General features: G+C 44.6%; 1 protein-coding gene across 3 annotated transcripts in view; it reads right to left on the minus strand.

Annotated features, from left to right (window-relative positions):
- Positions 1 to 223: 223 nt before the first annotated feature.
- The window catches only part of ASB5 (ankyrin repeat and SOCS box containing 5), a 48,186-nt gene continuing 20,833 nt past the window's right edge, over positions 224 to 27,576 (minus strand). Inside the window, exons 1-7 of one of the 3 annotated variants that reach the window (XM_066234913.1) lie at positions 18,847 to 18,983; positions 8,077 to 8,156; positions 5,558 to 5,665; positions 4,599 to 4,749; positions 4,297 to 4,431; positions 2,066 to 2,257; positions 224 to 884 (exon numbers count right to left, since the gene is read on the minus strand). In XM_066234913.1, the coding sequence (XP_066091010.1) occupies positions 757 to 884; positions 2,066 to 2,257; positions 4,297 to 4,431; positions 4,599 to 4,749; positions 5,558 to 5,665; positions 8,077 to 8,156; positions 18,847 to 18,970 (918 nt within the window). In that variant the 5' untranslated portion in view covers positions 18,971 to 18,983 and the 3' untranslated portion in view covers positions 224 to 756. Of the gene's footprint in view, positions 885 to 2,065; positions 2,258 to 4,296; positions 4,432 to 4,598; positions 4,750 to 5,557; positions 5,666 to 8,076; positions 8,157 to 13,190; positions 13,326 to 18,846; positions 18,984 to 27,576 lie in introns of those variants that run through there. The other 2 variants (XM_066234915.1, XM_066234912.1) reach the window with 2 other exon arrangements.

A 27,576-nucleotide genomic window follows, 5' to 3' on the forward strand; every position in this document is an offset into this window, starting at 1 on the left:
CCCCCCCTTGAGGTGGACCCGGAGGAGGGCCTAAAATAGCCTGCGCAGGCGCACCGCGTCCTCTATCCGTCAGGTCCCGGGGCGCAGCAGCAATAACGTTCAGTCCTACCCTGCTCTGGACTGGGTCCATGTACGATGGACAAATGAACAGTGAGATAGATCCTTTTGCTGGAGAAGGCAGTGGAATCTTTTCTCTATGAGCTGACGGTTACAATGACCATGCACAGGCAACATAGTGGATTTCCCAAACGAGCCGTCTTTATTTTAAAACACATATTAACTGCTCTTTTCTAAACAATAGTTCTATTTTTGTATCAATATTAAAAAAAAAATACAGAGGATCAAATACAGTGACCAAAATCGAAAGATTAATGCATTATGTGGAGAATAACAGACCTTTTCAAATACAATTATGGGAATAATTTTAGTTAGAGTTCACAGTTTTTCTTTTCACTCTAAAACACACGATGGAGAATGTCTTTTTTTCTTCTTCTTCTTCTAAACCATAAAAAGGGTATATAGGAATAGTAATATGTAAATATTTTAAATATACTATGTCCGAAAACAATAATGCATCAAACAACAGTACCCGCTAGGACACTTACAATGAAGATCGATAGTTCACTTCTTCCCTGGGTGTTGCCATACTCACTTTTTTTTTTAAACCCTATTTAGCGTATTTTAATATGAAATACACACTCCGCCGCTGAAATAGAAAGGTCTGGCCTGCTGCGTGTGTCGGCCTCCTTTACTGCCTTATCGGTACTGTAAGAAGTTCTGCAGGAGCGGGGGTAGGGGGAGCTGCGGGAGCAGGTGCAGGCGCGGTCTCCCCACGCGGCTTCGGATGCAGAGGCGGCAAAGTTGGCTCAGCGCGCTCGGCGTGGCTGCGAGGGACAAGAGCGTGCGTCAGTGCAAGGGTGGAAAATTCATTCTGTGTGTGCCGCACGGTACAGTAAGTAAAACCGGAGAACTACGACAACCGTGTTTTGTCTCCAGAAAAATGGCGACGGTGCTGGGGACACCCCACGGCGAGCATTTAGACGGCCTTTGTAAGGACCCATCTAGAACTGACCTGCGCCCCATTTGCGTTCTTTAAACCACAGGAAGCCTGCAGGCTTGTGAAATGGTTGTCGCCTTGGAAACCTCAGAAACAAACTGTGCTTTGGGAAGGAGATCTAGACCCAACGAGTGTCCGGGGCTCTAGGAAGACATTCGTAACCTGTTTTCTCAAATTAGATTTACTATTTCAGCCAAAGTCAATGTTATTATGGTGTTTGGACCAGACTTAAGAAATTCTGTTTTCCCAGGGTCATCTGCTGGAGCGTGGGCTCATCAGCTTGAGCGCGGGGATGCCACCTTGAGTGTGGGTTCATAGACATGATCCGGTGGTCACTGGTTGAGCTGAAGGGTCACTGGCTTGAAGCCCAAGTTCACTGGCTTGAGCAAGGGGTCACTCTCTCTGCTGTAGCCCCCCAATCAAGGCACATATGAGAAAGTAATCAACGAACAACTAAAGTGGTGCAACTACCAGTTGATGCTTCTCATCTCTCTCCCTTCCTCTCTGTTTGTCCCTCTCTCTGTCCCTGTCTGTCCCTCTCTCTGTCTCTATTTTACTCACATATGTGCTAAAAAAATAATAAAATAATAATAAAAATTTAAAAAGAAATTCTATTTTAGAATAAAAGCCTTAAGTGTGAAAATATTTCCTGTTTATGTTTCTACAACACATTATGGAAGGTCCTGCTCCTATAAAACGGGCATGTGTCTAAATATGTATTAGCAGATAGTAAACAGAATTACCTATTATATATGGTTAAAAACTGGATATATTTAACTTAAACAGAGGAATATAAAGTTTAGGTGAGATGGAAAAAAAAATTAAGATCATCGTGGTTATTTTTTTCATAGATAGAGCCTAAATTAACAAATGTTTACTTTTCATGAAAACATATTCCCAATCTCACACCATTACTATGTCACATGCCGACAAAAGGCCCGTGAACGTCCCCTCCCGCAGGCATGTGCATCTTTGTGGTTCCCGGGCTCACACGTGTCTTTGTCTCACCTTCGTGCTGGAGCAGCAGCCGTTCCACCAGACTGCTCGAGGTCGCCACGTCGACTGGCCGCAGCAGCTCCGTGTTCTTGGCGTTGGGGTCCGCTCCGAATTCCAGCAGCAAGTTGACGATCTCTGTGCTGGACTGCTGGGCGGCGGCATGGAGCGGTGTGTCCCAGTATTTGCCCTTCTGTACGTCAGCGCCTGCGTGCCAATACGGAATGGTGACGAATACCGACAAAAAGGCTTATAAGCGTCACCCCGGTGCAGGGAGGAAGGTGAATCAGAACGGGCAGCTCAGTGAGCTCCCACTATCCTGAGGGCTTCATGTGATATATACATAGATTTACACACGTGGCATCTCTGCATGAAAAATGCACACGTTTGTTATATTTTCTAATATTTTTCTCTGTGCTTAAAATGTCTCCTAATACGTGTTTTGAAAAATTTTAAGCAGTTCCAAAATTAACCATAGTAACTATTATGTCTTATAAACAGTGTGCAGTTGAAGTTGACTCCCGTTGTTCTCATGATTGGGTTGCTCTTAGGATTATTCAAGAGCTTACTGCTTTTCTTCTTTTCATGTATTTTAACGCACCAGAGCACTTTCATTTCTTGGAAAACTCATGACTCTAGATATGTGAGGTCTTCAGGTAAAAGGTGGCTAGGTTTTCCTGCCCCTCCTCACTCGTGAAGTACAGGTTGACAAATACACAAAAAAGGCACAGAGCCTCCTACATGGAAAGGCACATTATATCTCTGCATGCAAAGCAAATCGGGAAAAAATGCTTCCATTTAGGTCTGCCATGCTTAGTCACCTCTTGCATGGCTCCGTACCTTAGTGTGAACCCTGGCACGTGGCGGTCACTGAGCACGTGCGTGACGAATAGGCACCATTTAATATTGTGAGAAATAATAACCCGTTTTCCCCACACGTAAGTGGTTGCACCACCAGGAAATGCCTATCAATAAAAATGCATCAGTCCTTTTCAACTCCATTTTTCTGACACTGTTTGTCAAGCTCACGTTTATAAGAAGCAGTGCCTTCTATGAGTCTCCGGCTGGCCCTCCCGCTACTTTCAAGTTTCAGTAAACGCAGTTGTTTTCAATGTTTTTAACCGACTGTAAAGCATTTAGTGGGAAAATTACGTTGCATAACAAAATCTCCTCACGGAAGATGTAAACTCTGTTGATTGTATCAATGTTATGAGAAAACAGAACCTGAGAATACTCGCCCACCCATGATGACTAATGGCACTTTGCAGTATTTTTTTTTTTACCCAGTATAAAATATGTAATGGAAAGAAAATATTCTTAAGCAAAGTCAAGAAAGGTGATAAAGAATAAACTCTTTTGGTTATATAAGTTGATGGGTGACTGTAGCCAGAAAATAACAATTGGCCAGCAATTATTGGCAGAAATCATGTTTTAGAATCTAACTGGTAACGGGGGTGAAATGTATGGCGATGCTGCTCGCCAGGAATTTATAACTTAGCTGAAATGTTGTGACTAACACAAAGGGGCTACTAAAGATGCATCAGGATAGGCCAGAGGCCAAAGGATTGTCATAAACAGTAAAAGGCAAAGAAATCCATTTACTCATTTCAAGTCTGGTTAAGGGCTGACCCCATGAGAGGTGCAGTGCCAGAGCAAAGAGAGGAAGGGGAAAGACAGAATGTGTCACCTACAGAGGTTCCCAGACCTAGGGTGGGACTGACCACTGCGGTCCCCAAGGCTCGGAGAGGTTTCTCAGGGCCTGAAGCTGAACCTTGGACAACTGGTTTGTTTCCTAGGTGGGCAAGGACATTACGTCCCTTCAGGGAATGGGGACAGAGATGACAGCGTGGAAACGTGCATGAGTTATGGTTGGTGGAGGGTAAGGTTATCGAAGCAGTTACTGTCCTAAAATTTCTTTTGATGGTTTTCTTTACAGATATGGATAGGTGGATAGATAGATGGATAGATAGATAAATAGATAGATGTATATATATTTGGCAACTTTATATTCATCCTTGAAGATCTTAATCACAACTTCTGTAAATCAGGGTTTGGAGCTTTGAGGTGAGGTGGATTCATTGGGTGTGAGGTTCTCATTTACGGGTTATCGACTTACGTGTGAGCATGCTTAGAATAAGGACATTTTTAGCACCGGGATATCATCTTTTCAGAAGCTGGTGGAGAGGGACAGGCAGAGCCCTGAATAATTGCTGGTGGGTATGGAGAAACCGGATTAGGACAATTACCAGCATAAAGAAGCTTCCGGATGCAATGGAATTGCTGCGACATGCAGGCGACATACAGAGGCGTCCCCAAGTGAGGAATGTCTTGGTCCACATCGATGCCCCAGGATATCAGTATCTCTAGACATTCATGGTGGCCTGCAGACGCAGAGAAGAGACAGGTTACTTCTCTTTAATAGCCACACTCCGACCCCCTGTGCCCCCAACACACACACTCCCCCTGACTGCTCCAGCCATGCCGTTCAGGGAAGGGCAATGCAGCCCGGCGTCTTGCTGCCGGAACCTCCCGCCCCCGCCACTGTCACCTTTGCCGGCGGCCTCATGCGCAGGAGAAGGCAGACAAGACTCGAGCTGGGGCTTGGCCCCGTACTCCAGCAGGAGCTCCGCGCAGCTGGCGCTGCCCCGCGAGCAGGCGTTGAAGAGCGGAGTCACACCGTCTATCGTGAGGGCGTTCACCTGAACCAAAGCAAACGGACGTCCGGGGGTGAGAGTCGGGAGAGCACACGCGATGGCAGTCCCTCACGATCTGCTCACGGAAATCATTGCACAGGGATGCGCACAGGGAACAGGGCAGACCCTTTCGCTCAGACACGCGGGTAAGGAGAGCTCTCCCCCGTCAAGAGATCCAGAGAAGTGCGATGTGGTAGGTCACTCACAGGAATGACCAGGCCAGGGGTAGACATCATGAAAAGGAAAAATACATACTCAAGGATCAAATACACAAAAAGCGAATTCAACGGTTTGGTGTTTTCCATTTACAAAAAAAAAAGAAAAGAAAGAAAGAAAGAAAGAAAGAAAGAAAGAAAGAAAGAAAGAAAGAAAGAAAGAAAGAAAGAAAGAAAGAAAAGAAAGAAAAAGTCAGCAAGTGTAATGGTGACGAAAAGTGTGACGAAGCCACTTGGCTGGTGGCAGTTTAAACTGGAAACTCTGTTTCCTGAGGATTTATTTGAAGAAAAAAAGAAAAAGTCATCCAAAGGATGGGAGAACATTATGGGCATAAAGATGCTCATCTACCGCTGTTCAGAATCACGGAAGCAGGAAGCAGCCTAGCTAGTCTTGTGTCCCGCGCAACGCGCTACCCTCTTTGCAATGGTCGGGAGTCTTTCTTCCAGCGCGAATGACAGCGGCCTGGGCAGCTGGAGAGCTGTTTTTATCCCGCAAGCCCTGAAACCCACCAGGAAGGAAAGGAAGGAAAAGAGAGGACTTGGCTTGATTTGCTTCCTCAGAAGATGTGAAAATGTTACCGGTTTTCACAGGGACTTACATTAGCTCCAGCTTCCAGAAGAGTCCGCGCACAGGCCACGTGGTCACCAAGGCAGGCTTCGTGCAGGGGGGTGACATGGTCTATGGTCACGGCGTTAACATTGTAACCCTAAACATGACATGAATAATTTTGAAAGGTGAGCCAAAAGTTCTATAAAATTATGTCTACAATTGTCATTAAAGAGTGATATAAAAAAGGTCCTGGCCAGGTAACTCAGTGAATAAAGCCTTGACCCCATGCCCCAGAGGTAACAGGTTCAATCCCTGGTCAGGGCAGGTAAGAGAAGCAATCAATGAATAGACAACTAAAAGTGGAACGACTAAGTAAATCAATGAGTTGATGCTACTCTCTCTCTCTCCCTTCCCTCCTCTCTCCCTTACTCTCACTCTCTCTCAAAAAAAAAAAAAAAAAAAAAAACAAACCCCAAAAAGCTATATAAAAAATTAAGCAATCTCAGGCAACTCTCAGGTTTTAAGTTGAGCAGGAAAAGCCAAGTTGAACGCCTCCCCTGTTAAACTCAAGACACCTGAACCCCATAATTGTTACACCATCCTATCTAAACCCAATACTGCTTTAAGTATTTTCTTCATTATATTCTGAAAGTTATTATTTCAACTTTGCTTACTTAACGGTTTCTTCTCTTTAGAAACTGTTTTGGTTGCTATTGATTTTTTGTTCGATTTAGTTTTGTGGCATTAGAGATTGTTCATAAGCTGGATCACTTGCTATGACTGGGGCTATAAAATCACATGTCAGCCCATCCGGGAAGAAAAGCACCCTAAATTGTCATCTGCTCTGGGAAATTCTGTCAGAAAGTACGTCTGACTAGGCTCTTTGCTGTTGGGTAAGGGTCTTTGCCTAACAGAGTCAGACTAGGGCTGGGGGCCTTGCTCCGTAAGGCAGTCATTGTTTTAAATTGAACAGGGACACTAACCCCTGAGTTTTACCATTAGCCTGAAGATTCAACGAGATGATATGTGGAAAGCAGTTACCATGACAGCGCCCGGCGTACAGAACAGGTTTGACTGGGTTGGGTTATTCCATCGAAACTAAACGCTTCTGGAATTTTCATTCTGATTAGACGAATACTATCAGACTAAATTAATTAAATATTATTAAGGCCTGAGATTCTTTGCCTTCTTGCTGTTTTCGGTAACTCATTGTCTATCGACAATCACACTAAACACTAGGACAAGAAGATTTTCGGGACCAAAGCCCCATAACGTATTACAGGCTACAGTGCTCTGTCATGCCGAGTGGACCTTGAGGAATCTTAAAATGAAGGCAAGGAAAAGAATGACCCTCGACCTTTGTGACTTGTGAGTAGTGATCTTTACGACCCCTTAAATGATCCTGTTAGAGGTTTCTGAGTGGCTGGCCCGCCGCTGGACTTGGGAGCACGAATCCCTAACTGCGACATGGCAGAGTGACCGGACTGTGGAAGCATCGCCAAGGTCGAGGTTCCCTTTCACACAGGGCGTGGGGGCAGCTCCTGACTTTTCCCGGCCGGCTCCTCAGTGGATACGGGATCCCTGTTTCAAAAGATCCTAAGACTGCCCAGCTCTCAAAGAACTGTGTGGCCCTTTCAGGGGGTACCCTTCAGACATTAAGGATGTTTTGCAGGCTTTTTTATTATTATTATTATTATTATTCTATTAAGTGATGGGCGAACAAAATAATCACATGACTGTCAGAGAAGTGGCGGGCCGTAAGAGGGCATCTCGTTCTAATTCTTCCTGTCACGGAAGAGAAAATGGGCACTCATCAAGGTTGGGATTCCCCTCTAGTGCCAGGTTGTCACCGAGGTCCCCAGCCTCAGAGGGCACGCTCCAGCCTGAGCCACTCTACCCTCCCTCCGTTGGGGCCATGGGAGAAAACAGCTTTCTCCTTGCTATTGGGAAACACTCGGGCCCTGACGTCCTGACCGGGGTGTACATTTGAATCACACTGGAAAATCTAAAAAATGCGCAGGCCATGCCAGAGCGCTTTCTGCTTCAACAACCTGATCCGTTTTCCTCTGGGATGTCTGATGAGAGGCAGGAGCAGAAACCACGGTTCTGTCGCTTTCATGGGCCGTTTCCCCAAAACATCGCAGATTACCAGAATGTAAAAAAAGATGGCTGAGGCATCTGGTCTGATGACCCCTTCCTGGATGTTTTAGAACGAACTAAGCCTGCCATAACCTATGCACGTTGTACAGAGTTAAGGATACTTAAAATGCTTAATGTGTTACACATAATTCCACTTATCTCTTGCTTAAATACATATATCTATCCATAAGCAAATATACTGACTGAGAAGTCTAAGGCATTAGACTGTATGCCAAAATATTTATGAAGATGTTTCAAAGAGAAATGAGAAAATACAGACCCGACTAGTGTGCGACTTAAAATACAAAGACTAATGACATTTATGAAGCAGTGTTATATTACTTTGTCATTTTTGAGTTGATTACTTTGGAGGACTCATGTCCTCTGTTCATGGGAAGGGGGCTGTTCTAAGCAGATGGAAGAGTTTACCTGCGACAGTAACGTCCGCAGAGCGAGGAGGCGACCCTGACTTGCTGCTTCGTGGAGCGGTGAGCGATCCGCCCAGGAGCCTGCCCGAAAAGAAAGGAAACAAACGTCTCTGAGTCCGAGGAAACCCTGTCAGGCAGGTCAGTCCCTGGGAAATAGGAACTGTTCAGGTTCAGCGGTCACGAGGGGACCGAGACACTTAGACCATCCATCGGGAAATCCGACGCTTCTCTAAAGGATCCTGATGGGCGGTTCCCAAAGCCAGGGGCGCGCACGGTCTGGAACTGGCCGACCGCAGACTTCCTGCGCCTTTGCAACTGTCCTTCAAAGAACAGGATGAAGGTCACTCTATCTGCCACCAAAACAAACAAGAACCCACCTCTGTTTCACAGTTTTCCAGACAGAACCTCCCAAATACAGACATATATTTTGTTCCTTTTAGCAGAAAAGACCTGGAAGAACCCCTCCCCCTCTCCGCACCCACCACGCTGTTTCTCTGCCCTGTTATGAGGGGGTGTGCGACAGGTGGCCAAGGAGGGGGCGTAGCTGAGCCCCGAGTCCTGAACCACGGAACCAGCCAGGCGGGCCACAGAAACGGGTGCCACAGGCTGGGCTGAGCACATGGTCCTCTTTGCTGGAAATGGTGCTGATAGTGCCGACGGCTCACCCAGATGGCGGAGGGTGGTGGCACTGAGACTATCCCACCCTGTGTCCTGGTGGGAAAACACTGCCCTGTCATGTCCCTAAGTCTCCCTCTTTTGTCATGCCTTTGTGCCCCTCCTATTAGGAAAGTGCCCGCCCATGTGACAGTCCCCTTTTCCTCTCTCCCCAGCTCCTCTGAGCACCCAGTCACCACCGGAGCACACCCTTCCCTCCAGTCTCTCCCCACCTCCTGGGCCACGCAGGTGACATGATAGAATTCTGGGTTGGTGATTTACGTGTAATTCAAACGGGACCAGCATTGTTGGCCTTATTTAGTGGACACAAGAGATCACTTTGAACGTTTTAAAGTAATTAAATATACATACTATGGAAAACAGAAAAACATTCACTTAAGGATATCATTGTCTGATACATTAATGCAATGCTGACTAGAGAGAAAATTTCCCAATGTAATGGAATCATGTTTGCTAATATCCATCTCCTTGTCGACTGCCTCTTCCCCACTCTTTAGATCCGTAGGATGTGATAAATAAAAATAATTTTAAAAATACTGCTAATCAGTTCTAGTGCATTTTAAATAAAGTCACTTAGCTGTTAGTCAGATACAAATGTTATGAAAAGCATGTCTAAAGCCTGTTTAAATAGGTCAGGAAAAATTATTGGAAACACAGTAGGGCTTTGTCCTTTAGACATCACCTTATTACTCCTGTCTTGGGAAAAGTCTGCACATAAATATATGCTTCTGTATATGTTTTTAAGATAGAACTTCACCACAAGGTAAGTGAGGTCCCAGCAATTCCACTGAATTGTGAGACACACAGCACAAGGTTGATGATATGACCAAGTGAACTTGGTTTAAGACAGAAGTCAACTGCCAATCATCAGTCCTATTGTAACCAGTGATACTTGGGCTTTGGTTAAAATACAGTTCCTAAGGGGGAGGAGAAGCAGTCTCTCTTCCGCTTCCTGGCTCTGAGTTATGACTGATGGTCATAATAGCTAACGTCGAATAGTGTTCACGAAGTGAACAAACTAGTCTAAGCACCGTGTACAATATCCCATTTAGTTTTCACAACTCTTTGAGGTGTACACAATTATTATTTCTATTTTCAATTGAGAAAATGAGCACTAGTAGAAATGAATCATTTAGAGAGAGTCATCATCTAGCGACGAAACTGCGTTGTCTTGGATTTTCCTTCGCATCTGGCATTATTCCTTGCACATCCAAAAAGCTGAGGAAGGCAGACATCCAATGCTTTGAGTTTTCAACTGAAAGAAGAGTTACTGTTATTATCTTTTTCATATTATTTATTTTGTATTCAATACTCCCATTATATTTTAGAAGTAGAATTAAAATAAATACAGTACACTGATAATTTTTTTTTTTTTTTTTTTTTTTTTTTTTTTTTTTAGAGAGACAGATAGAGAAAGAGTCAGAGAGTCTGAGAGAAGGACAGATAGGGACAGACAGGCAGGAAGGGAGAGAGATGAGAAGCATCAATTCTTTGTTACGGCACCTTAGTTGTTCATTGATTGATTTCTCATATGTGCCTTGACTGAGGGGGCTACAGCAGACCAAGTGACCTCTTGCTCAAGCCAGCGACCTTGGGCTCAAACCAGTGACCTTGAGCTTTAAGCCAGCAACCATGAGGTCATGTCTATGATCCCATGCTCAAGCCAGCGACCCTGTGCTCAAGCTGGTGAGCCTGTGTTCAAGCCAAATGAGCCTGCACTCAAGCCAGCGACCTTGGAGTTTCAAACCTCAGTCCTTCGTGTCCCAGTCCCGTGCTCTATCCACTACAGCACTGCCTGATCAGGCTAAATGTTTGTTGATAGGACAAAATTTGGTGGCAAAACAATAATTTATAATAAATTGGAACATTATATTCTCACTACATGAAATGCAAAAGTCACCATCGTAAATACTATTTTGGGGGAACACGTATGTTTTGAATTCCAGATTCTAAGATGAAATTTGATGCTTTCTAAATCATACATATCCACTTGTTTTTATCATTACTGAACTTGATTGCCGAGTGAAACTCCGGAGGACTCGGGGACATGTATCAATGTTCACTGAGAATATTTAAATAAGGAAATCATAACATTCACTTTCCAGACAGATAATATGTGTGAAACCACTATGTGCAGGTTAGTCAGCATAACAGCCATAAATTAATACAGTTTTTAAGTAAACAATGCTTTAAGTAAGTTATAACATTTATCATAATCCTATGTGCCCCCCTGTAGAAGAGCTTAATAAAACTCATTACCCTTAACTTATTTATCTCTAAAAGCTGAATGGAATTCAATGAGGTCCGTTGGTTAGTACTGCTCAATTTCCTCCGTTGTTAGCTAACACAGCTGTTAACCAGATGTTGGGGCTGGGCAAAGTCCAGAGAAATGGCCTTTGGGATTCCTTCTGGACTCATTTCTTTCTAGTCCTTTACGGAGGCCTTTAAGGGACAGCAAAATTAACAATATCTGTAGCTATGTGTTTGTCCATCAAAATGATTGCAGTAGCCCTCTGACCCATCATGACACTGCTTGCTGGTGTTAAGGAGACAGAGGAAAAGAGGAAAAAAGAAAAGAAAAGGTTATTTAGAAAACAGGCTGCACAAGGACCAAAATAGAGAAAGGGAGTATTTGAATTTAACATTTTTATCCCAAACTCCAGTGTCCACCCCCCCCCATTGTCACATAGATTCCTAGCCCCACTCTGCCTTTTATTCTTTAATCACCAAGACTTTAGTCCATCACAGTGGGGAGAAAAAGTGAGGAAGCCACATTTTACATATGCGCATTTGCTATTGTTTCTATTAATATGACCTCCTCTGTGAGCATGGAAATGGAGTCCTCACAGAAATCTACTGGAAAGTGTCCGCAGACAAATCCACTGAAAATATACCAGGTTGGATGAGGGATCCCTTGTCTTGCCAGACAGGGACAAAGTCTTAGAAGAAATAAGTACTAGGTCAATGGTCCCCAACCCCCGGGCCGCGGACTGGTACCAGTCCATGGGCCATTTGGTACCAGTCTGCAGAGATAAAATAAATAACTTACATTATTTACGTTTTATTTATATTTAAGCCTGAACGATGTTCTATTTTTTAAAAAATGACCAGATTCCCTCTGTTACATCTGTCTAAGACTCACTCTTGACGCTTGTCTCGGTCATGTGACACATTTATCCGTCCCACCCTAAAGGCCGGTCTGTGAAAATATTTTCTGACATTAAACCGGTCCATGGCCCAAAAAAGGTTGGGGACCACTGTTAGGTTATCCTAAGCTGAGCTCAGCTCACTGCCTGGGACCCCTGCTGTGTGTCATTCTTGCTTCCAGCAGGGGGCAGGCGAGAGCAGGAGGCAGAGAGATGGAAATAGAGCCCCCGAGAAAGGGAGCAACCAGAGGCTGGGCTGGACAGTGGCCTCCATGCAGTCACCTGGGACAGGACTGGGGGAGAACTGGGAATGAGGCGCTAAGGACTGCTGTATGAACGCACAATAAATAATACCCAGCATTCTGCATACACTGACACACAGTGCCGATTTGAATATGAATTTCAGGGAGCAATCCTTTTCCTCCAAAGCTAGGGAAACTCAAGCCATAAATAACAGCATCCATTGACTGAAAGGATTTTTAGTGCTATGCACTTAATTAAACTATATAAAACAATTGCCTGGCTCATAAATGTAGTTAAATCAACAGTTTGTTAACTGGGCTGCTACATTTTCTTTCCTAAGCAAGTAACAGGACATACAGACGTACCAATCTAGGTACATGCATGATATTCGATGGAAAATAAGGTTCTTTGTTTGAATTCTGCTGAAGCCCCAGCAAAGCCCATCTCACTGGCTTCCTTCTAAGTTCGTGGAAGAATTCCTGGGATTAATCTGGAAAGAGGTGGAAATTGAAGGAACACTACTATGTTCCAATTCTTGATTTAAACTCACCGTTCATCCCTCCCTGTTTCTCCCCTTCAGCATCTGAAATTCAGCAACTGCACATTTCTAGTCAAATGAGTCCAATACTATATTCAGTATGAACATGCTTTATATTAGAAAGATTTGCAAGCTTTCTCGAGACCAAACAAAATATACATCTCTTCCTGTACAATGATTCAGTCACTTTGCAATCATGGTAGCCTTTAATTTGGTATCTAAGGTTTCTTTTTTTCTTCTTCTTTAATGTTCAGTTTTAGTCATTAGGATAACTTAATTAGTGTGGAAATTGCTTTACAAAATATCTGTAACTTTCGTCGCTCTAATCAAATGCCTACTGTTATGGTCTCTCCGTTGCTACACAGGGCTATATTTAGAAACAACACTAGTTCCCAGACATCTGGTATTTAATTTACAGGGAGAGCACAGGCCCTGGTCTGTAAACATCACATTGCCGGAGCAAAAGCATTCACGGTCTCAGATACATACAGTTTGGTGAGGGTCGGTACCAACCTAAATCACCGTCGCCCCAAGGCACCTCAAGCCAGCCACTCTGGAGGTAAATCCGACTCATATCTCTTTCTTATCAGCATAGGGGGAAAAAAATGACGTGTCATTTGCTAGTTCTATTCGGCCATTTTAAGGAGCTCTGAGCTCCCTGTAACATGACCTTTCACCTCCAAAAAAGAAAAACAGCTTCTGCAAGTTTCATTTATTTTCAAAATAACCTTTCCTAATTACTCCTCCTCTTTGAGAAACTGCTCGTTCTCACTTTTTTTTTTTTTTTTCTCCTGACAGGGTGTTCCCTGCAATGAAATAGAAGTATTGCAGTTAGCTCTCTGCCCATGGCTACGATGGAGACTTTTTTTTTTTGTATTTTTCTGAAGCTAGAAACGGGGAGAGACAGTCAGACAGACTCCCGCATGCCCCCGATGGGGATCCACCCGGCATGCCCACCAGGGGGCGATGCTCTGCCCACCAGGGGGCGATGCTCTGTCCCTCCAGGGCATCGCTCTGCCACGACCAGAGCCACTCCAGCACCTGGGGCAGAGGCCAAGGAGCCATCCCCAGAGCCCGGGCCATCTTTGCTCCAATGGAGCCTCGCTGCGGGAGGGGAAGAGAGAGACAGAGAGGAAGGAGAGGGGGAGGGGTGGAGAAGCAGATGGGTGCCTCTCCTGTGTGCCCTGGCCGGGAATCGAACCCAGGACCCCTGCACGCCAGGCCGACGCTCTACCACTGAGCCAACCAGACAGGGTGATGGAGACTTTTTATGCCTTAGGACCCCCGTGCCTTCCCCGCTTCAAGTCCCGCCACAGAAGTGGGGTGCAGGCTCACAGGAGAGCTGGCCTGGCCCCAGGGCACCTGGCTCCCCGAGTTCAGTACAAACCCACCTCTCCTCAGTGGAAGCAGAGTAAACAGGCCTCACCTCCAACAGGGAGTCACAGGGAGAGAGCGGGGCAAAGACGCCATCGATGAATCAGACTGCAAATTATTCATACGTTTTTTAGTTCCTTTTGCTACAAAACAGTAAATCAACCATCTTTTCCATAACGGAGGTGAACTCACCATGAGGCCCATGATACTTCCGCTCAGCCTCCAACCGCACAGGTCCTTTCTTAGACTCTGTGTGTAATTTCACGTCGTCTTCCTCAAAGAAGTCTCCCAAACAAGGACCAGCTTCAGGCTCAGCGATGCCTGGCTCATCCTTACTCACAGCTTTACAAAATAATTAAAATCCCCAGGCACTTGGTGATGTCCATTGCTTACTCTTCTGCTCACCGGATGGATCAGACTAATGGAGCCACACAAATGCCGGAGGACACGGTGGAGAAGGAGGGAAACCATATGTTGTCGAAAACTGTCTCTTCAGAGATGGAGGCTGTCCCGTCTCTCCATTCCCATCAACCTGACAATTCTCTTGGCATCCTGCTCGCCAGATCCGAAACCGCTAGATCAGGGATCCCCAAACTTTTTACACAGGGGGCCAGTTCACTCTCCCTCAGACCGTTGGAGGGCCGGAGTATAAAAAGAACTATGAACAAATCCCTATGCACACTGCACATATCTTATTTTTAAGTAAAAAAACAAAACGGGAACAAATACAATATTTAAAATAAAGAACAAGTAAATTTAAATCAACAAACTGACCGGTATTTCAATGGGAACTATGCTCCTCTCACTGACCACCAATGAAACAGGTGCCCCTTCCAGAAGTGCAGTGGGGGCAGGATAAATGGCCTCAGGGGGCTGCATGTGGCCCGCGGGCCGTAGTTTGGGGACCCCTGCGCTAGATGTTTCTGTACCTCAAGAACCGCAAGAATATATACCGAATTGCATGAACATGCAAGTTACTCTAATGGATGTCTTGTTCACGGTCTAGAGCCCTTTATTATTTTATAAAAAGATAGCATATGAGACCAAATGGGAACCATACACACGTAAGTGAAAGAATTATGTGGTTTATCTCAAGAAAAAAGACTACATTTTCAACAGGTAGTGGTTTTCTAAAATCAAGAGAAAGAGAGTTTTTAAGACAGTTTCCCAACAACAGTGCTGCTCTTGGGCGAGACGACTCATTACTTACTGATTTTTGGCGCTGTGGACAGAGCTCACTGGCCATCGTCAGATAGACCTGAGCTCTAATTCCAGCACAGATGTGAGTGTGGGATTTGTGGGAGTTACTAACCTTTGAGGCTGTTCTCTCCATTGTAAAGGGAAGACAATTCTACCCACAGCCTAGGGCTACGGGGGGAGTGTGAAGGAGTTAACATCCTCCCAAACACATTTGAGATGTGACCTTGCCGTCCGCCTCCCATTTTAATCCATCGCTTCCATGTGTCTGTCTGAGGTTTTGACTACGTCTTCACCACAGGAGATGGACTGACCTAAGTTCCTCAAGATCACGAAACCTCAGCACATCCCCTTTCTCTCGCCTGTGTGTCCGTAGGAGACACACACAGCACGGGAACGGCCAAAACTTAGGGACAGTGATCGCATACATATGGACAAGCTCTCCAGCCTAGAGCTCTTCTCTGGCCTCTCACCAATTTTAGCGCCGCACCTGAACACTGACGTCTAGACGTTCACCCAGACGTTTTACTGGCATCTCAACACCTTTCTGAAAGCGAACGCACCATCTGTCTCTCAGCACCAACCCTTCCTTTCTGCTTCTCCGTGGCTTTACACAGTGTGGCTGTACATTCTGCCACCTGGCACCGATAATACGGTCTTAAATGAAAGCACAGCCATTTCCAAGGACATGCCGCATGTATTACTGATTTCAGGTGCCCCTGTTACTGACCTAGATACCCCGTTTCGTCTTGTTTTTCATGAGTCCACAACTCGCGGTTCAGCCCTTGCATCTACCTGCACTGATGCTCGGGCGGACCCCTCCTAGTCCCATTGATAGGTAGAGTTGATCACCCCAAATATGTACTCCGGACCAGCTCTCTCCCCTGAACTCCAGACTTGTGTTTCCAGCGATGAACTTGTGTTTCCATAGAGAAACAGAAAATTCAACTTCACAGGTCCGAAACTGACTGGCCTCTTGTTCGGTCCTCCTAAGTCTCCCTCTTGTGGGCACGGGGCACCCCCACTCACCCAGGAGCTGCGAGGGCCTACTGTGTGACCCCCATTTCCTGGGTTCCTCCACCCCGGTGAACTTCCGATTCACATGCAGTCCAGACCCTGACGATCATCTCCCGACGTCCTCTGTGCCTACCTTCGCCCACGCCACCGTTACCCTCACCTGACTTATCGTCAAGGCCCCCTGACTGGTCTGTGTGTTGACACCCGTGACCTTCCATCAGTGCCCCCGCACTCAGGAGCCAGAATGATCCTTTTAATGTTAGAAAGAATCCAGTGGGCCCCCTTCTCACCTTGTCATGGTCCATAGGGGTCTCTTCCTGACCTCAGGCTCCACCCCCCATCCTTCCGCGGCCCAGGCTCCGGCACCGGACCTCTTAGCCTTTCCTCACACCCCACAGACCCTCTGCTTGCTCTGCAGGTGGGCCTTTTGAGACAGGTCCCTTCCTCGCTGACCGCACCCTCCACCAGGAAACTCCTTCCCCGGGCAAGTCCTCCCTGCTGCTCTGAGTCAGCTTACCTAAGACGCAGACTACAGTTCAGACTGCCTTTCACCTACTTGTTTCCACTGATGGATTTCATAGGGTCGTTGTCCCGTGTCACAAAATGCAATTCTGCATTTTAAATGACTACTATATAATGTGTATTTCTTTTTATAGGTTTACCATTGTTGATTTACTTAATACCCCATTGAATGATGTTCAGGGGTAGCTTTCAGTTTTAGGGAGTCAGCATTATTTCTTACTTTAGTGAATGTGTCTAATTACCTGTTTAGTGTGAATTCTTAAAATGTTGAAATACGTCATCAAATCGCCTCTGTCAAGACTTGACCCGCCTGACCAGGCGGTGGCACAGTGGGTAGAGCGTCGGACTGGGATGCGGAGGACCCAGGTTTGAGACCCCGAGGTTGCAAGCTTAGCGCGGGCTCATCTGGTTTGAGCAAGGCTCACCAGCTTGGATCCAAGGTCACTGGCTTGACCAAGGGGTTACTCAGTCTGCTGAAGTGCCATGGTCAAGGCACATTTGAGAAAGCAATCAATGAACAACTAAGGTGTTGGAAGAAAAAAATGATGATTAATGCTTCTTATCTCTCTCCGTTCCTGTCTGTCTGTCCCTATCTCTCCCTCTCTCTGACGCTCTCTCTGTCTCTGTAAAAAAAGAAAAAAAAAAAGACTTGGCCTATTTACAGTCTTGTTAAAAGTACTGGAAAATTTTGAAACTAAATTTAATGAAAGTTTGTTAAGCTTTTTTCTTTCTTTTGTATTTTTTGTTTGTTTTTTAATCAGAGCATGGGCCATTTTTCTCTTATAATAATTTCTATATATTTAAACTATATCAAAGAAGATTGTTTGAAACTGTATTTTCTTCATACAAAATCAGGATTTTAAAATGATAGTATAGCTTATTGTCGACATCCTCTGGCATCTCTCTTCATTAAAGATACGTGAGACTCAGCTAGGTGGTGAATTTGCTGATATTTAAATTATCACCTCATCCAACTCTGTTAGGTGGCGCCCCCCTGTGGTCACGTGCATGCGTAGGTAATTTGCTCTCCATCCAAGGAAGGACAGAAAGGTCTTTATTCTGCACGATTTGATTGCGGCATTCCTCCTGGGCTCCAAGGGCCTTGAGACTAGGTGTTACTGTTTCCCAGCATCCAGCCTGGTGCCCAGCACATAGTAAATGCTCAATAAACACTTGTTGAGTTTCTAAATTGTCTTCTTTATAGTTCACCACTTTGTATCCATGCTAATGTGTTCTTAACCTGTACTGTTCATTACATTGTTAAACAGTAATTAAAAGGAAAAGTCATTTGAGATGAGGCAAAAGAACCAAGTTGCTTCCTCCATCTTTTAGAGACATGGTAGCCTTTTATCCTATTTAAAGACATGCTTTCTACGTTTTAAAACTGTATGTTAATCCATAAATAATATTCTTCCGACTCCAAGCATTCCGTAGTAAATACAGCTTCGGCAGTTTCGGCGGGAGGAGAAGATCATTTATACCCCGAGTCTTCATCTCCAACCTCCGAATCTTTCATCAACCATATCGGTGTTCTGCTAAAATAACTACTTAGATTGTTCTTTCTAAAATTAATGTCCTCACCTGGCTCCTCTTTGATACTCACCCACTCTCCTTTTTAGCTTTCATATTGTTCTCTTATGAAAAATTGATAAGTTTGCAGCAGAGCACTTCAAAAATAAGTTGTTCTATTCATTCTTGTTCGTTCCGGTCCAATTGAAATGATTCCAAGTTTCCATACTTAATTGTCTGTAGAGAGTCTTTTCCTGCTGAACAACATGGTTTCCCGTCCCCATACCACCTAGAGACGCCTGTGGAACCGGAGGTGAGCAGCCCCGGGCTCAGCGTGTGCCGCGCGGTCCCAGAGCGCACAGGTGCACTCGCCATCCCACCCGGGGGAAACGCGGTGCGGTCCTGGGCCTGCTCTGCGTTCACCCGGAATCGACCTTCTTGAAAGCGCCCTCCCCCTCCCTGGGTCTGAAATTAGTATGATAATTGCCAAGCACAGGTCAGTAGAGTTTATTTCAGGAGCCAACAGACTTGCGACGGCTGCTCTACTAACCTTGACTGGTCAGAATACCCCAGCTAGCGTTTCGTTTAGAAGAACCTTCTTCTATCCTGGCTAGCCTTCTTTGCGAGAGGGTCTGCTTACTGCGGGTCCTTTCCACAGCTCTATCTGCGGGCATAGTGTGCCTGACTTGTCTGTCTGCACCCACCACATGGCACAGGGGCCGACGCCCTGGCCGCGAGGAATCCCAGCGCGGGGGGGGGGGGGGGGGGGGGGGCGCGCGAACTCCCTTCTCCCGCCCTCCGGGCTTGCACAGAGGCTAACTGCAGAAGGGCTCCCACCTGGAGCTCCACTCACAAACACTTGCGGCGGTGGGTAGGTGCGGTGGGGGGGGGAGGGTAGAGAGGCAGCGGCATGTTCTATTTTTAAAGTGGAGACTCAGCTGCAGCCAGAAGTTTTAACTATTTGCATGATACACATGTGATTAAAAAAAATGTATCAACTTGCTTTCCTTGGTTGAACAGAACAGAACAGAAACGTGAAGCCTATGAATTATTTACAAATCAACCCCGTATCCAACTGCCTGTTGGAAACCGCTCCAGAAAGAATTTCGCAGCCAGGAAGGCCAGAAGGGATCTGAGTGAGACCAGTCAGCCTTTCTCCTCTGTCCTGGGGGATAGGGCGTGTCCTGCATTAGGGCCAGGCGGCAGCTGGCTCAGGATTTCACCGTGTAAGGCTCTAAGTTTAGCCTTGGCTTCCAGGCAAAATCACAGCAGTCTGTTTTTTCTTCCTTCTTCTTTTTTCATATAGGCACAGGTCACAATTATGTGTGGTTTTGTTTTTGTTTTTTGTTTTTGGGAGGTCATTTCTAGACCCAAAGACGTCAGCAGTCAATTTAAGTGCAGCTGAGAGTTTCCACCTTAAAAGGCAGAGGAAAGCGTCGCTGGGGAGCGGAGAGGGAAGCCGGACCTGTGCCTGGTATGCTTGGCTGGCTCGGGGACTGGAGCCAGCTTCCCTGTGCATGACCGAGTGCAGCACGGCAGGGCTTGCGGGATCAACTGAGCTGGCGGTCCCAGTACATGCTATTCACATACGGAGCCCTGCCTTACATGCTATTCACATACGGAGCCCTGTCTTACATGCTATTCACATACGGAGCCCTGCCTTACATGCTATTCACATACGGAGCCCTGCCTTACATTCTATTCACATACGGAGTCCTGCCTTGATGAAGAATGCTCACCGAGTTTATTACTCACCCTAATTTTTTTTATCACAATTTTTGAGACTCTACCCTTTGTTAATATATACTGAAAAAAATATATTGGGGTATTGCTTTCAGAGAACAAGTGGAAGGAACAGCGTCTCATGAGTGGAATTATTGCTCACACACTTCCTGCCATTGTAGATTGCCAATACTGACCTCCGAGTTATCCCTAAGGGATACCAAGACTATCTTTTCCTTATCTTGAGTGAAGTTCTAATCGCATACACTATGCAACCCCGGGCAAAGAGCTAAATTATAGCTCAGTTTTCTTTTCTATAAAATGAGGAGCGCGGGGTAAGATCCCTCTTTTCTGGCTCTAACGTGCTGTGGTTCAGAGTCAAAGGCTAACATACGAAGGGCGAGGTGGCCGAGGGACTTTAGGCAGGCTACGGTGGTTACCACTGTGACCACTGAGGAAGCCTAGCATTCGCCGTAAAAGAGCTCACTCAGCCCAGGCTGTTTGCAGGGGGGTGGGGCACCAGCCCAGGGGAAGGTAGTAACGGCTGACGCGTGGCCAGTAAAGGGACCTATTCTGACCAGCATGTTCACATGTGCCTGTGGTCATGCACTGCTGGCTCTTTGCCCCCCCACCACCACCTTGGTGGCCACTAGGGAGTGTGATGATCTATATACAAGCCACACAGAAAAAGTACATACTAATTTTTATTTAACTTTTTAAATTTAAGTACAGTTGGTGTACAATATTATATTAGCTTCTGGTGTACAATAGAGTGATTCAACCTTTCTATACCTTACGGTGTGATCAGCCCACTAATGCTAGGACCCGTTTGTCTGTGTGCAAACCTATCGCAGTATTATTGACTACACTCTCCTCACAAGGAAGGGAGTGTGTGTATTGGGGGGAAAGGTGAAATAAATGCTAATTGTTGTTTGTGAAAGCAATTTCAATGATAAGCTTTTGACTTTTTGGCTTTGCACTTTTATTCTGTTATAGTAAAATAAATAGGGGGCATTTTATTATAAAAGTTGAGGCGGTTTTGATCTGAAAACAATTTTGGACACCTGGCATACAATGATCTGTTTATGTGTCTGCCTCCTCCACTAGGCTGTGCACTCGGATTACAGGGACCAAGTGCAAGGTGTCTGTGATTTCATGGGTCTACCGTGGCACTGCTTAGATGGTGGGCATTAAAAACGATGTTAGTTAAAGGAATGTGGAAATCCCAAGAATACCTCGGGAGGGCTTTCTGTAGTCCTGGGCAGAGAAGGAGGGTAGCCATTTCCCGTGCAGTGAGAGCATGCTCTGCTGGTCCTGCAGAACACGGGTCCTCATTTGCTTCAATAATCGGGTAGACCAAGGAGCTAATTACTTCTCTCAAAAATTCTAGATGCATCAAAAACCAAAGTAATTTTTAAAAGGAACTCCATAGCATTGAAGGGCGATACAGTGATAATTAATTTACTAGACAAAAATAGGGAACTAAAGATGAAATCAAATGAGTATGTACAACTGCATGATTCTATAAAAGAAAGCACAAAGCCATAAATGTGCGTGGGACACAATCATTTCAACGCTGAGTGTCTATGATCCTATAGATCACTGGGAAATCTCCAAATATGTATATGGAGGAATCTAGCATCTTCCTTAATGTCAATACAAAAGTGGGCTGGATAAACTGCAGACTATCACTGGAGTAGGCAGACATTTTATAGCAAACCAGTGTTTGATAAAATAAAGAAAATAATAAACATTATATTCCACAGAAGATAATGGACTCTGAACTATCATATTAGAGAAAAAGCTCGAGAAATTTCGTAGATCAGAGAGGGCATACTATTACTACCCGCAAAGGCCAAAATAAAAATGTGAACCTTCACAAGAAGGATATGGGAAATGAGACAGGGTGAGTCTATTCCCAGGAGCCATGCTGTTTCTATTTAAACCAACACTAACGTGACTGAAAACTCAGGCCCTGTGTTTGTCTCATTACCAAACCCTAGTGAGAAAGACTGCAGACGTGTTCACAAAAACCATGAAATCATCTGAGAGATGGAGGCTCTTCTACAGGAAAGAAATCCTAATAGTTGTTTATTTTTAACTAATTGATTTTAGAGAGACAGGGAGGAAGGGAAAGAGAGAGAGAGAGAGAATGAGCGTTCACTTGTTGTTAATTTAGTTGTGCATTCATTGATTGCTTTCCATATGTGCTCTGACGGGATCGAACTCGCAAATCACAACCTTGTTTTGGGATGATGCTCTAACCGGCCAGGGCTCTGATTCTTTTATATATTTCAAAACAGAAAGTTGAAATCTAAGAGGAATTATGGTGAAAGTCTTCATAATCATGCAATTGCATGGTTAGGAGTGAATAGACTTTTCCAAGAACTTCTGAAAAACTAGTAAGTTGGGCCAATCACCATCTACGTTTTCAAAGGTAAATTTGGGACACAATGTAAAATGTGAACTTTTCTTATCTTTTTAGTTTACACAACCAATCACAAACTTCAGGAGCTCGTTGCTTCTAAAAGCTACTGTTTAGCTACACTAAAGAATGAGTAACCCACAGATAAAACTTTTGAGGGTATATTCCTGAGTTTGGGGACTTAGATCATCGAGTTCACCCACTGACAGAAGCAAATCAAGATGCACAGACCCCTGTTTGGATCCGGGGCAGCCATTTCACCCCCTCTCCAACAGAGGGATGTTTCAAACACAGAAGCTATTCAGCACCCAGTTTAACAACAGTATCAACTCATGGCTAGTCCTGTTCCATCCACAACACCCTCTCCCCTCTCCGTCCCCATTCCTAGGATTATTTTAAAGCTAATCTCGTTATATAATTTCACCCATAAGTATTTCAGCATGCGTTCTAAAAGATGAGGACTCTTCCTAATCGTAACTACCACGTCACCATCACACGACAACTGTAGTTCCAATGTATCAGCAAATTCAGGGAGGACACTGTTACTTTCTAAAAGGACGCTCAGTTCAGAAACTGCTTTCTCTAATTGTACCTAAATTCATACAGTTCTCAAATTCATTACCTTGAAGCAAAAGTCTGTAACCTTTCCATTTTCTAAAACACCTTTTAACAAATATAAGATTATCAGCCCTCCCCTCAAATGTTTATTGTCCGTCATTATCCAAGAGCTCACTCTTCACCGTAAATCATCACAAAGATACAAGATAAAGTCTTCACCATAAATCATCACGAAGATTCCTTTTACCTGTTGGTGATAAATTCCCACCGCTGCAAAGGCGCATGGGGAACAGGCCATGGTTCGGTGCTTGGTGTCAGCCTTGCTGTGAGGTTTTCTTTTTTTGTTACAAAGCCACGTGCATATAGAATTCTTTAAGAGTAATCTCTGAGCCCCGTTCTTGTTCCATTTTATTCTGGATTCTATTTTATTTAAACATGAGTACCAAGTGCTGTTGGCCTAGTGATGGGAGAAGAGGCAGCTGAGGTCTGAGGGCCAGCCTGGCTGAAGGCTCCTGGGGAAACAGAGGGATTGTTAGCTAACAGTTACCTGGTTTCAGGGGTCACTCACGTCTTACACAAAGGTTACCGGGAAACCTACAGTGACATCTTGTGGTCCCTGATGGCTCCTCTCTGAGTGGGAACTGAGTGGTTAGGAAGAGCCACAGGGGTCTGAAAAAGAGACAGCTAGAGAAAATAATATTCGGGATCTTTACAAAACCACACCTCTAACGTCAGTGCCTAAACACTGCAGTGAAGGGTGTTTAGTTGGTTTGTGTACGCGAGGCCTTGAGAGTCAATGTTACTACGACGGTCTCTTCAGTTTTACCAACTTTTGGGGGCTATGACTCAATAAACTATAAGCATAATCTCTAGTCTGAAATAGCAGGATTGTATTCCTGTGCAATGTATCTTTATTGTAGATACCGAAACAAAGCGGTGAAGGGGTTCTGTCGGGGGAGACGCACCTCTTCCCGATGTGGAAACTCCACAATGCAAAGTCGTTTGCCCGTAGCTGTATCTTAAAGGTGATTTCTACCGTACGCAAATGTCGGTTAATGTTGGGAGCTAAAATAGTCTCATAATGTTTAAAATATTTCCTTTAATGTGGTAAAAATCAAAGATATCCTTAAATTTGGAATAATTTAAACTATACCAAATGACGTAAGTGATTTTTTTAAGGGACACAAACACTAATCCCTTCTATGTAGAAAGAAAATAATAAAATACAATTTTAACTCTAAATACCTCAGAGCTTAAAATCATGAGAGACTAGCATGAACTCTAACTGCTAAGGTCTAGTGTTTGATTTGTAATTGTGTAATGGAAGAATGAGGTGGTGGGATGTGGTTCATTGACTTATTGAATATGGATCAGGTGCCAGGCGATACGTCCTCGGGCAACAGAAAGGAAAAGGGCTGCTGCCCGCTTGGACCTCGGCCTCCAGACGGGCGTTTCAGAATCACACGGACCTTCCCCACTGTCTAAGGAACCTTCGTACATCTGGGAACCAAAGGTTCCTACCATCGTGACCAACTCAGAGATTCCTATCGCCAGGTTACAGCGGCGGCCCTTTCACTACTAGAGATGGAGATGCCCACCAAATCCCTGGTTCGCATGTCCTTTCCACTGAAGTTTAACCCCTTGTAAGCAGTGACCCGTGACACGCAGTAGAGGCCGTGACCTCATCACAGACAGCGCATCTCCACTGCGGAGATCTTTACGAAGCCCAAAGGAATTTTCTGGGAAAGGTAGGCAAGAAAAGATTTGGGCTGTGGCCATTATTCTTACCATGGTCTCGTTGAAATTATTTGGCGGGTGCGTAAACTGTGAAACTGACGGGGGAGGTATCAAAAAGAAAGATACTATTGTGAAAGAAGAAGAAGGAAGGAAGGTCTAACCAAGGAGGTCAATTCTGGTTTTAGAAACAAGGTTGGACATTCCTCTAGACTTCTGCTAAACATGTAGTTAGAAGAAATTATATAACTTATTTTAAAAATCCTAACATTGTTTTTAAACTCAACATGTAGAAATTAAATATGTTAAACTCTCATCGATGTGGCCTTTTAATATCAATTCTACTTGCTTTAGCAATTTATCTACATTTGATTTCTCGTATCTCAGTAATGACACTCTCTCCAATAGACAGTAGTAATTAAGAGCCTTACCTCTGGCATGAAACCACCAAAGCAGGGTCTGTATTCTAGGTCAGCCAAATGCTAAACTTGTGACTTTGGGAAAGCAGATGAAAAACCCACAGCTCTCAAGCACTTCAGTTACTGGTAAACCCCGCACATTTTCATGATTCATAAGTTGCTCAGTGACGATGGTGTATATAAAACAGCTCTTGGTATCTTGTAACTTTGCTACTTTGCAACCGAAAAAGCAACAGACACCCCGACAGAAACAACCCATGAAAACAAAGGGATAGAAAAGACAGGTAAGAGGAGTTACGGACTCATAACAAACTAATCCTCTGTGTCCCGGTGAGTCTACTGGTTGCAAATAAAGAAATGCTGGTTGATACCATATGTAGTAGACCAACTATTTTCCTGTAAAAGCCAGAATGTAGGAAATACTAAAACATGAAACATGAAAAAATAAAATAAATAAGGGAAGACACCACAGATTCCCAAGTGATCAGAAGCACAAATTCACTCAAATATTCACAGTGACAGTCCCTACTTCCCGGAAGAGTTTGTTGGTGGCGATGAAGGCAGATTTGGACAGTCCCCAAGTGAGGTTTGCTGATTGAATCAAATTCAACCCAAGGTGAATATTTTACCTCAGATTTTTGGCTAGGTAAATGCCAGTTTAAGAAAGAACTGACGACCATCCTTAAATGAGTAATAATACCTTTGTCTTACACTGAAAATCCCTTGATAAATTTAATTGTCATTACCCCGGGGCTTTCATATGTTGATGAGAAAGTACACTTGATTCAATCTGTTGCTTCGTCACGCCTACTTTTCCTCCCGAATTTCTCTGGATTATGTCCAAGTTCATTAATTTCCAATGCCATCAGCCTTGAGTCAGAGATTCAGACCGAGCTGCCACACATTACTCTGTTGTGACCGTTACGAACTGTTCTCCGTGAATCCACTCTGGCCGTCTGCCCACCCGTTCTCCCTTTATTAATTAAGTGATATGTCTGGGACTTGCTTCAAAATCATCTCCAAGGCAACCTTTGCGAGCTTCCTTGTTGTGTGCCTCTGCAGAAGCAAGGTGGGATCGCCTACTAGGATCTTATCTTTCTGCTCAATTTATTTTATTTAACATAGGAAACTTTATCATACCAGATTTCTTAGAAAGCAAATTATTCATGCTAGATTTGGCTTGCTGATATTTTATTTAAGGTTTTTGCATCTATATTCATGAGTGAGAGTTGATTCCTTTTTAAACTCCATCTTCCCTCTTCTTCTCTGAAAGTTAAAATAATGTATTTATTTTTAAACACTGCGCCTAAAAGTTTATGCAGATCCAACATTAATGAGAGCTAAAATAAAAGTATAGCCATAATCTTGCCTCTATAAGTGACATCTTTCAAGAATAAATTTGGGTTGACACGTGCCTCACGCGCCACACACAAATTCCTTGTCGAGCAGGCTTCGCCCACGAACCACGTCTGCACCCACACCTCGTATGTTGATGGCACAAAATACAAAACTGCTCCTCCCGACCCGCACTGATCACTCTACATACGATCTGTGACCGAATCTGCAACCACTCTTTAGAAATGAGACCTCCCATCCAGTGTAGAGAGCCTTCCTCCAACTCTGGACATCTCCCTGACAAATCTGTTTTATCCTGCCACCAAGTGAGAATCACCACACTGTAGAGCGTCACCTCAGTAAGGTGACCTATGCCTCACCTCAGCCACCACCCTCCTTATAATCTGTCCTCTGGCCCTGGCTTCTCGGGAGCTTGCGGATCACCTACCATTCCTCAGTTCCTTACCAGGAAGCAACAAAGCACCTTTTGTAAATGATGCAAATGTAATCACACACCACACACACACACACACACACAGACAAACACACTTCTCAAATATTAACGTTGGTATAAACTAAGCAAAGGTGAAGCCTTTTACAGACCCTATGAAGACAACTGGTGGGCCAGGATATATTACGTAGAAAAGAAGAAGGATGTTGTTAAATCAGATATTTCTGAGAAAAGCTTTTAAAACGTTTGATGAAAAAACTCAATGTAAGAATGATCTTTCCAGATCGTCTGTCAGAAATGTGCAGTACACATGTCAAAGAGGTGCGGTGCAACTGGGCCCTGAGAGATCACAAAGCTTAAACCAGCCCACGCCAAGGGCAGACGCTTATTTGGTGAGTGTGGGCACTGTGGACCATCTTCCAGATACCGAGGCTGAACGTAGCTACCCGAGTGATGGCATGAGGAATGCGAAAAAATAAAGACGCATTTGCAGAAGCAAGTTCTTCCTCAGTGACGAGGGGTCCACCCACATGTATGTACAGGTAAAAGTGTTAAGTTATTGGACAAAACCCAAACAAAAGTCAGCTGACATGACAAGAATAATAAGGAGCTTCCTTGAAAATGCGGAAGATCGTC

The sequence above is a fragment of the Saccopteryx bilineata genome, chromosome 6 (assembly GCF_036850765.1).
Source record: "Saccopteryx bilineata isolate mSacBil1 chromosome 6, mSacBil1_pri_phased_curated, whole genome shotgun sequence".
In the NCBI taxonomy this organism is placed as follows: Eukaryota; Metazoa; Chordata; class Mammalia; order Chiroptera; family Emballonuridae; genus Saccopteryx; species Saccopteryx bilineata.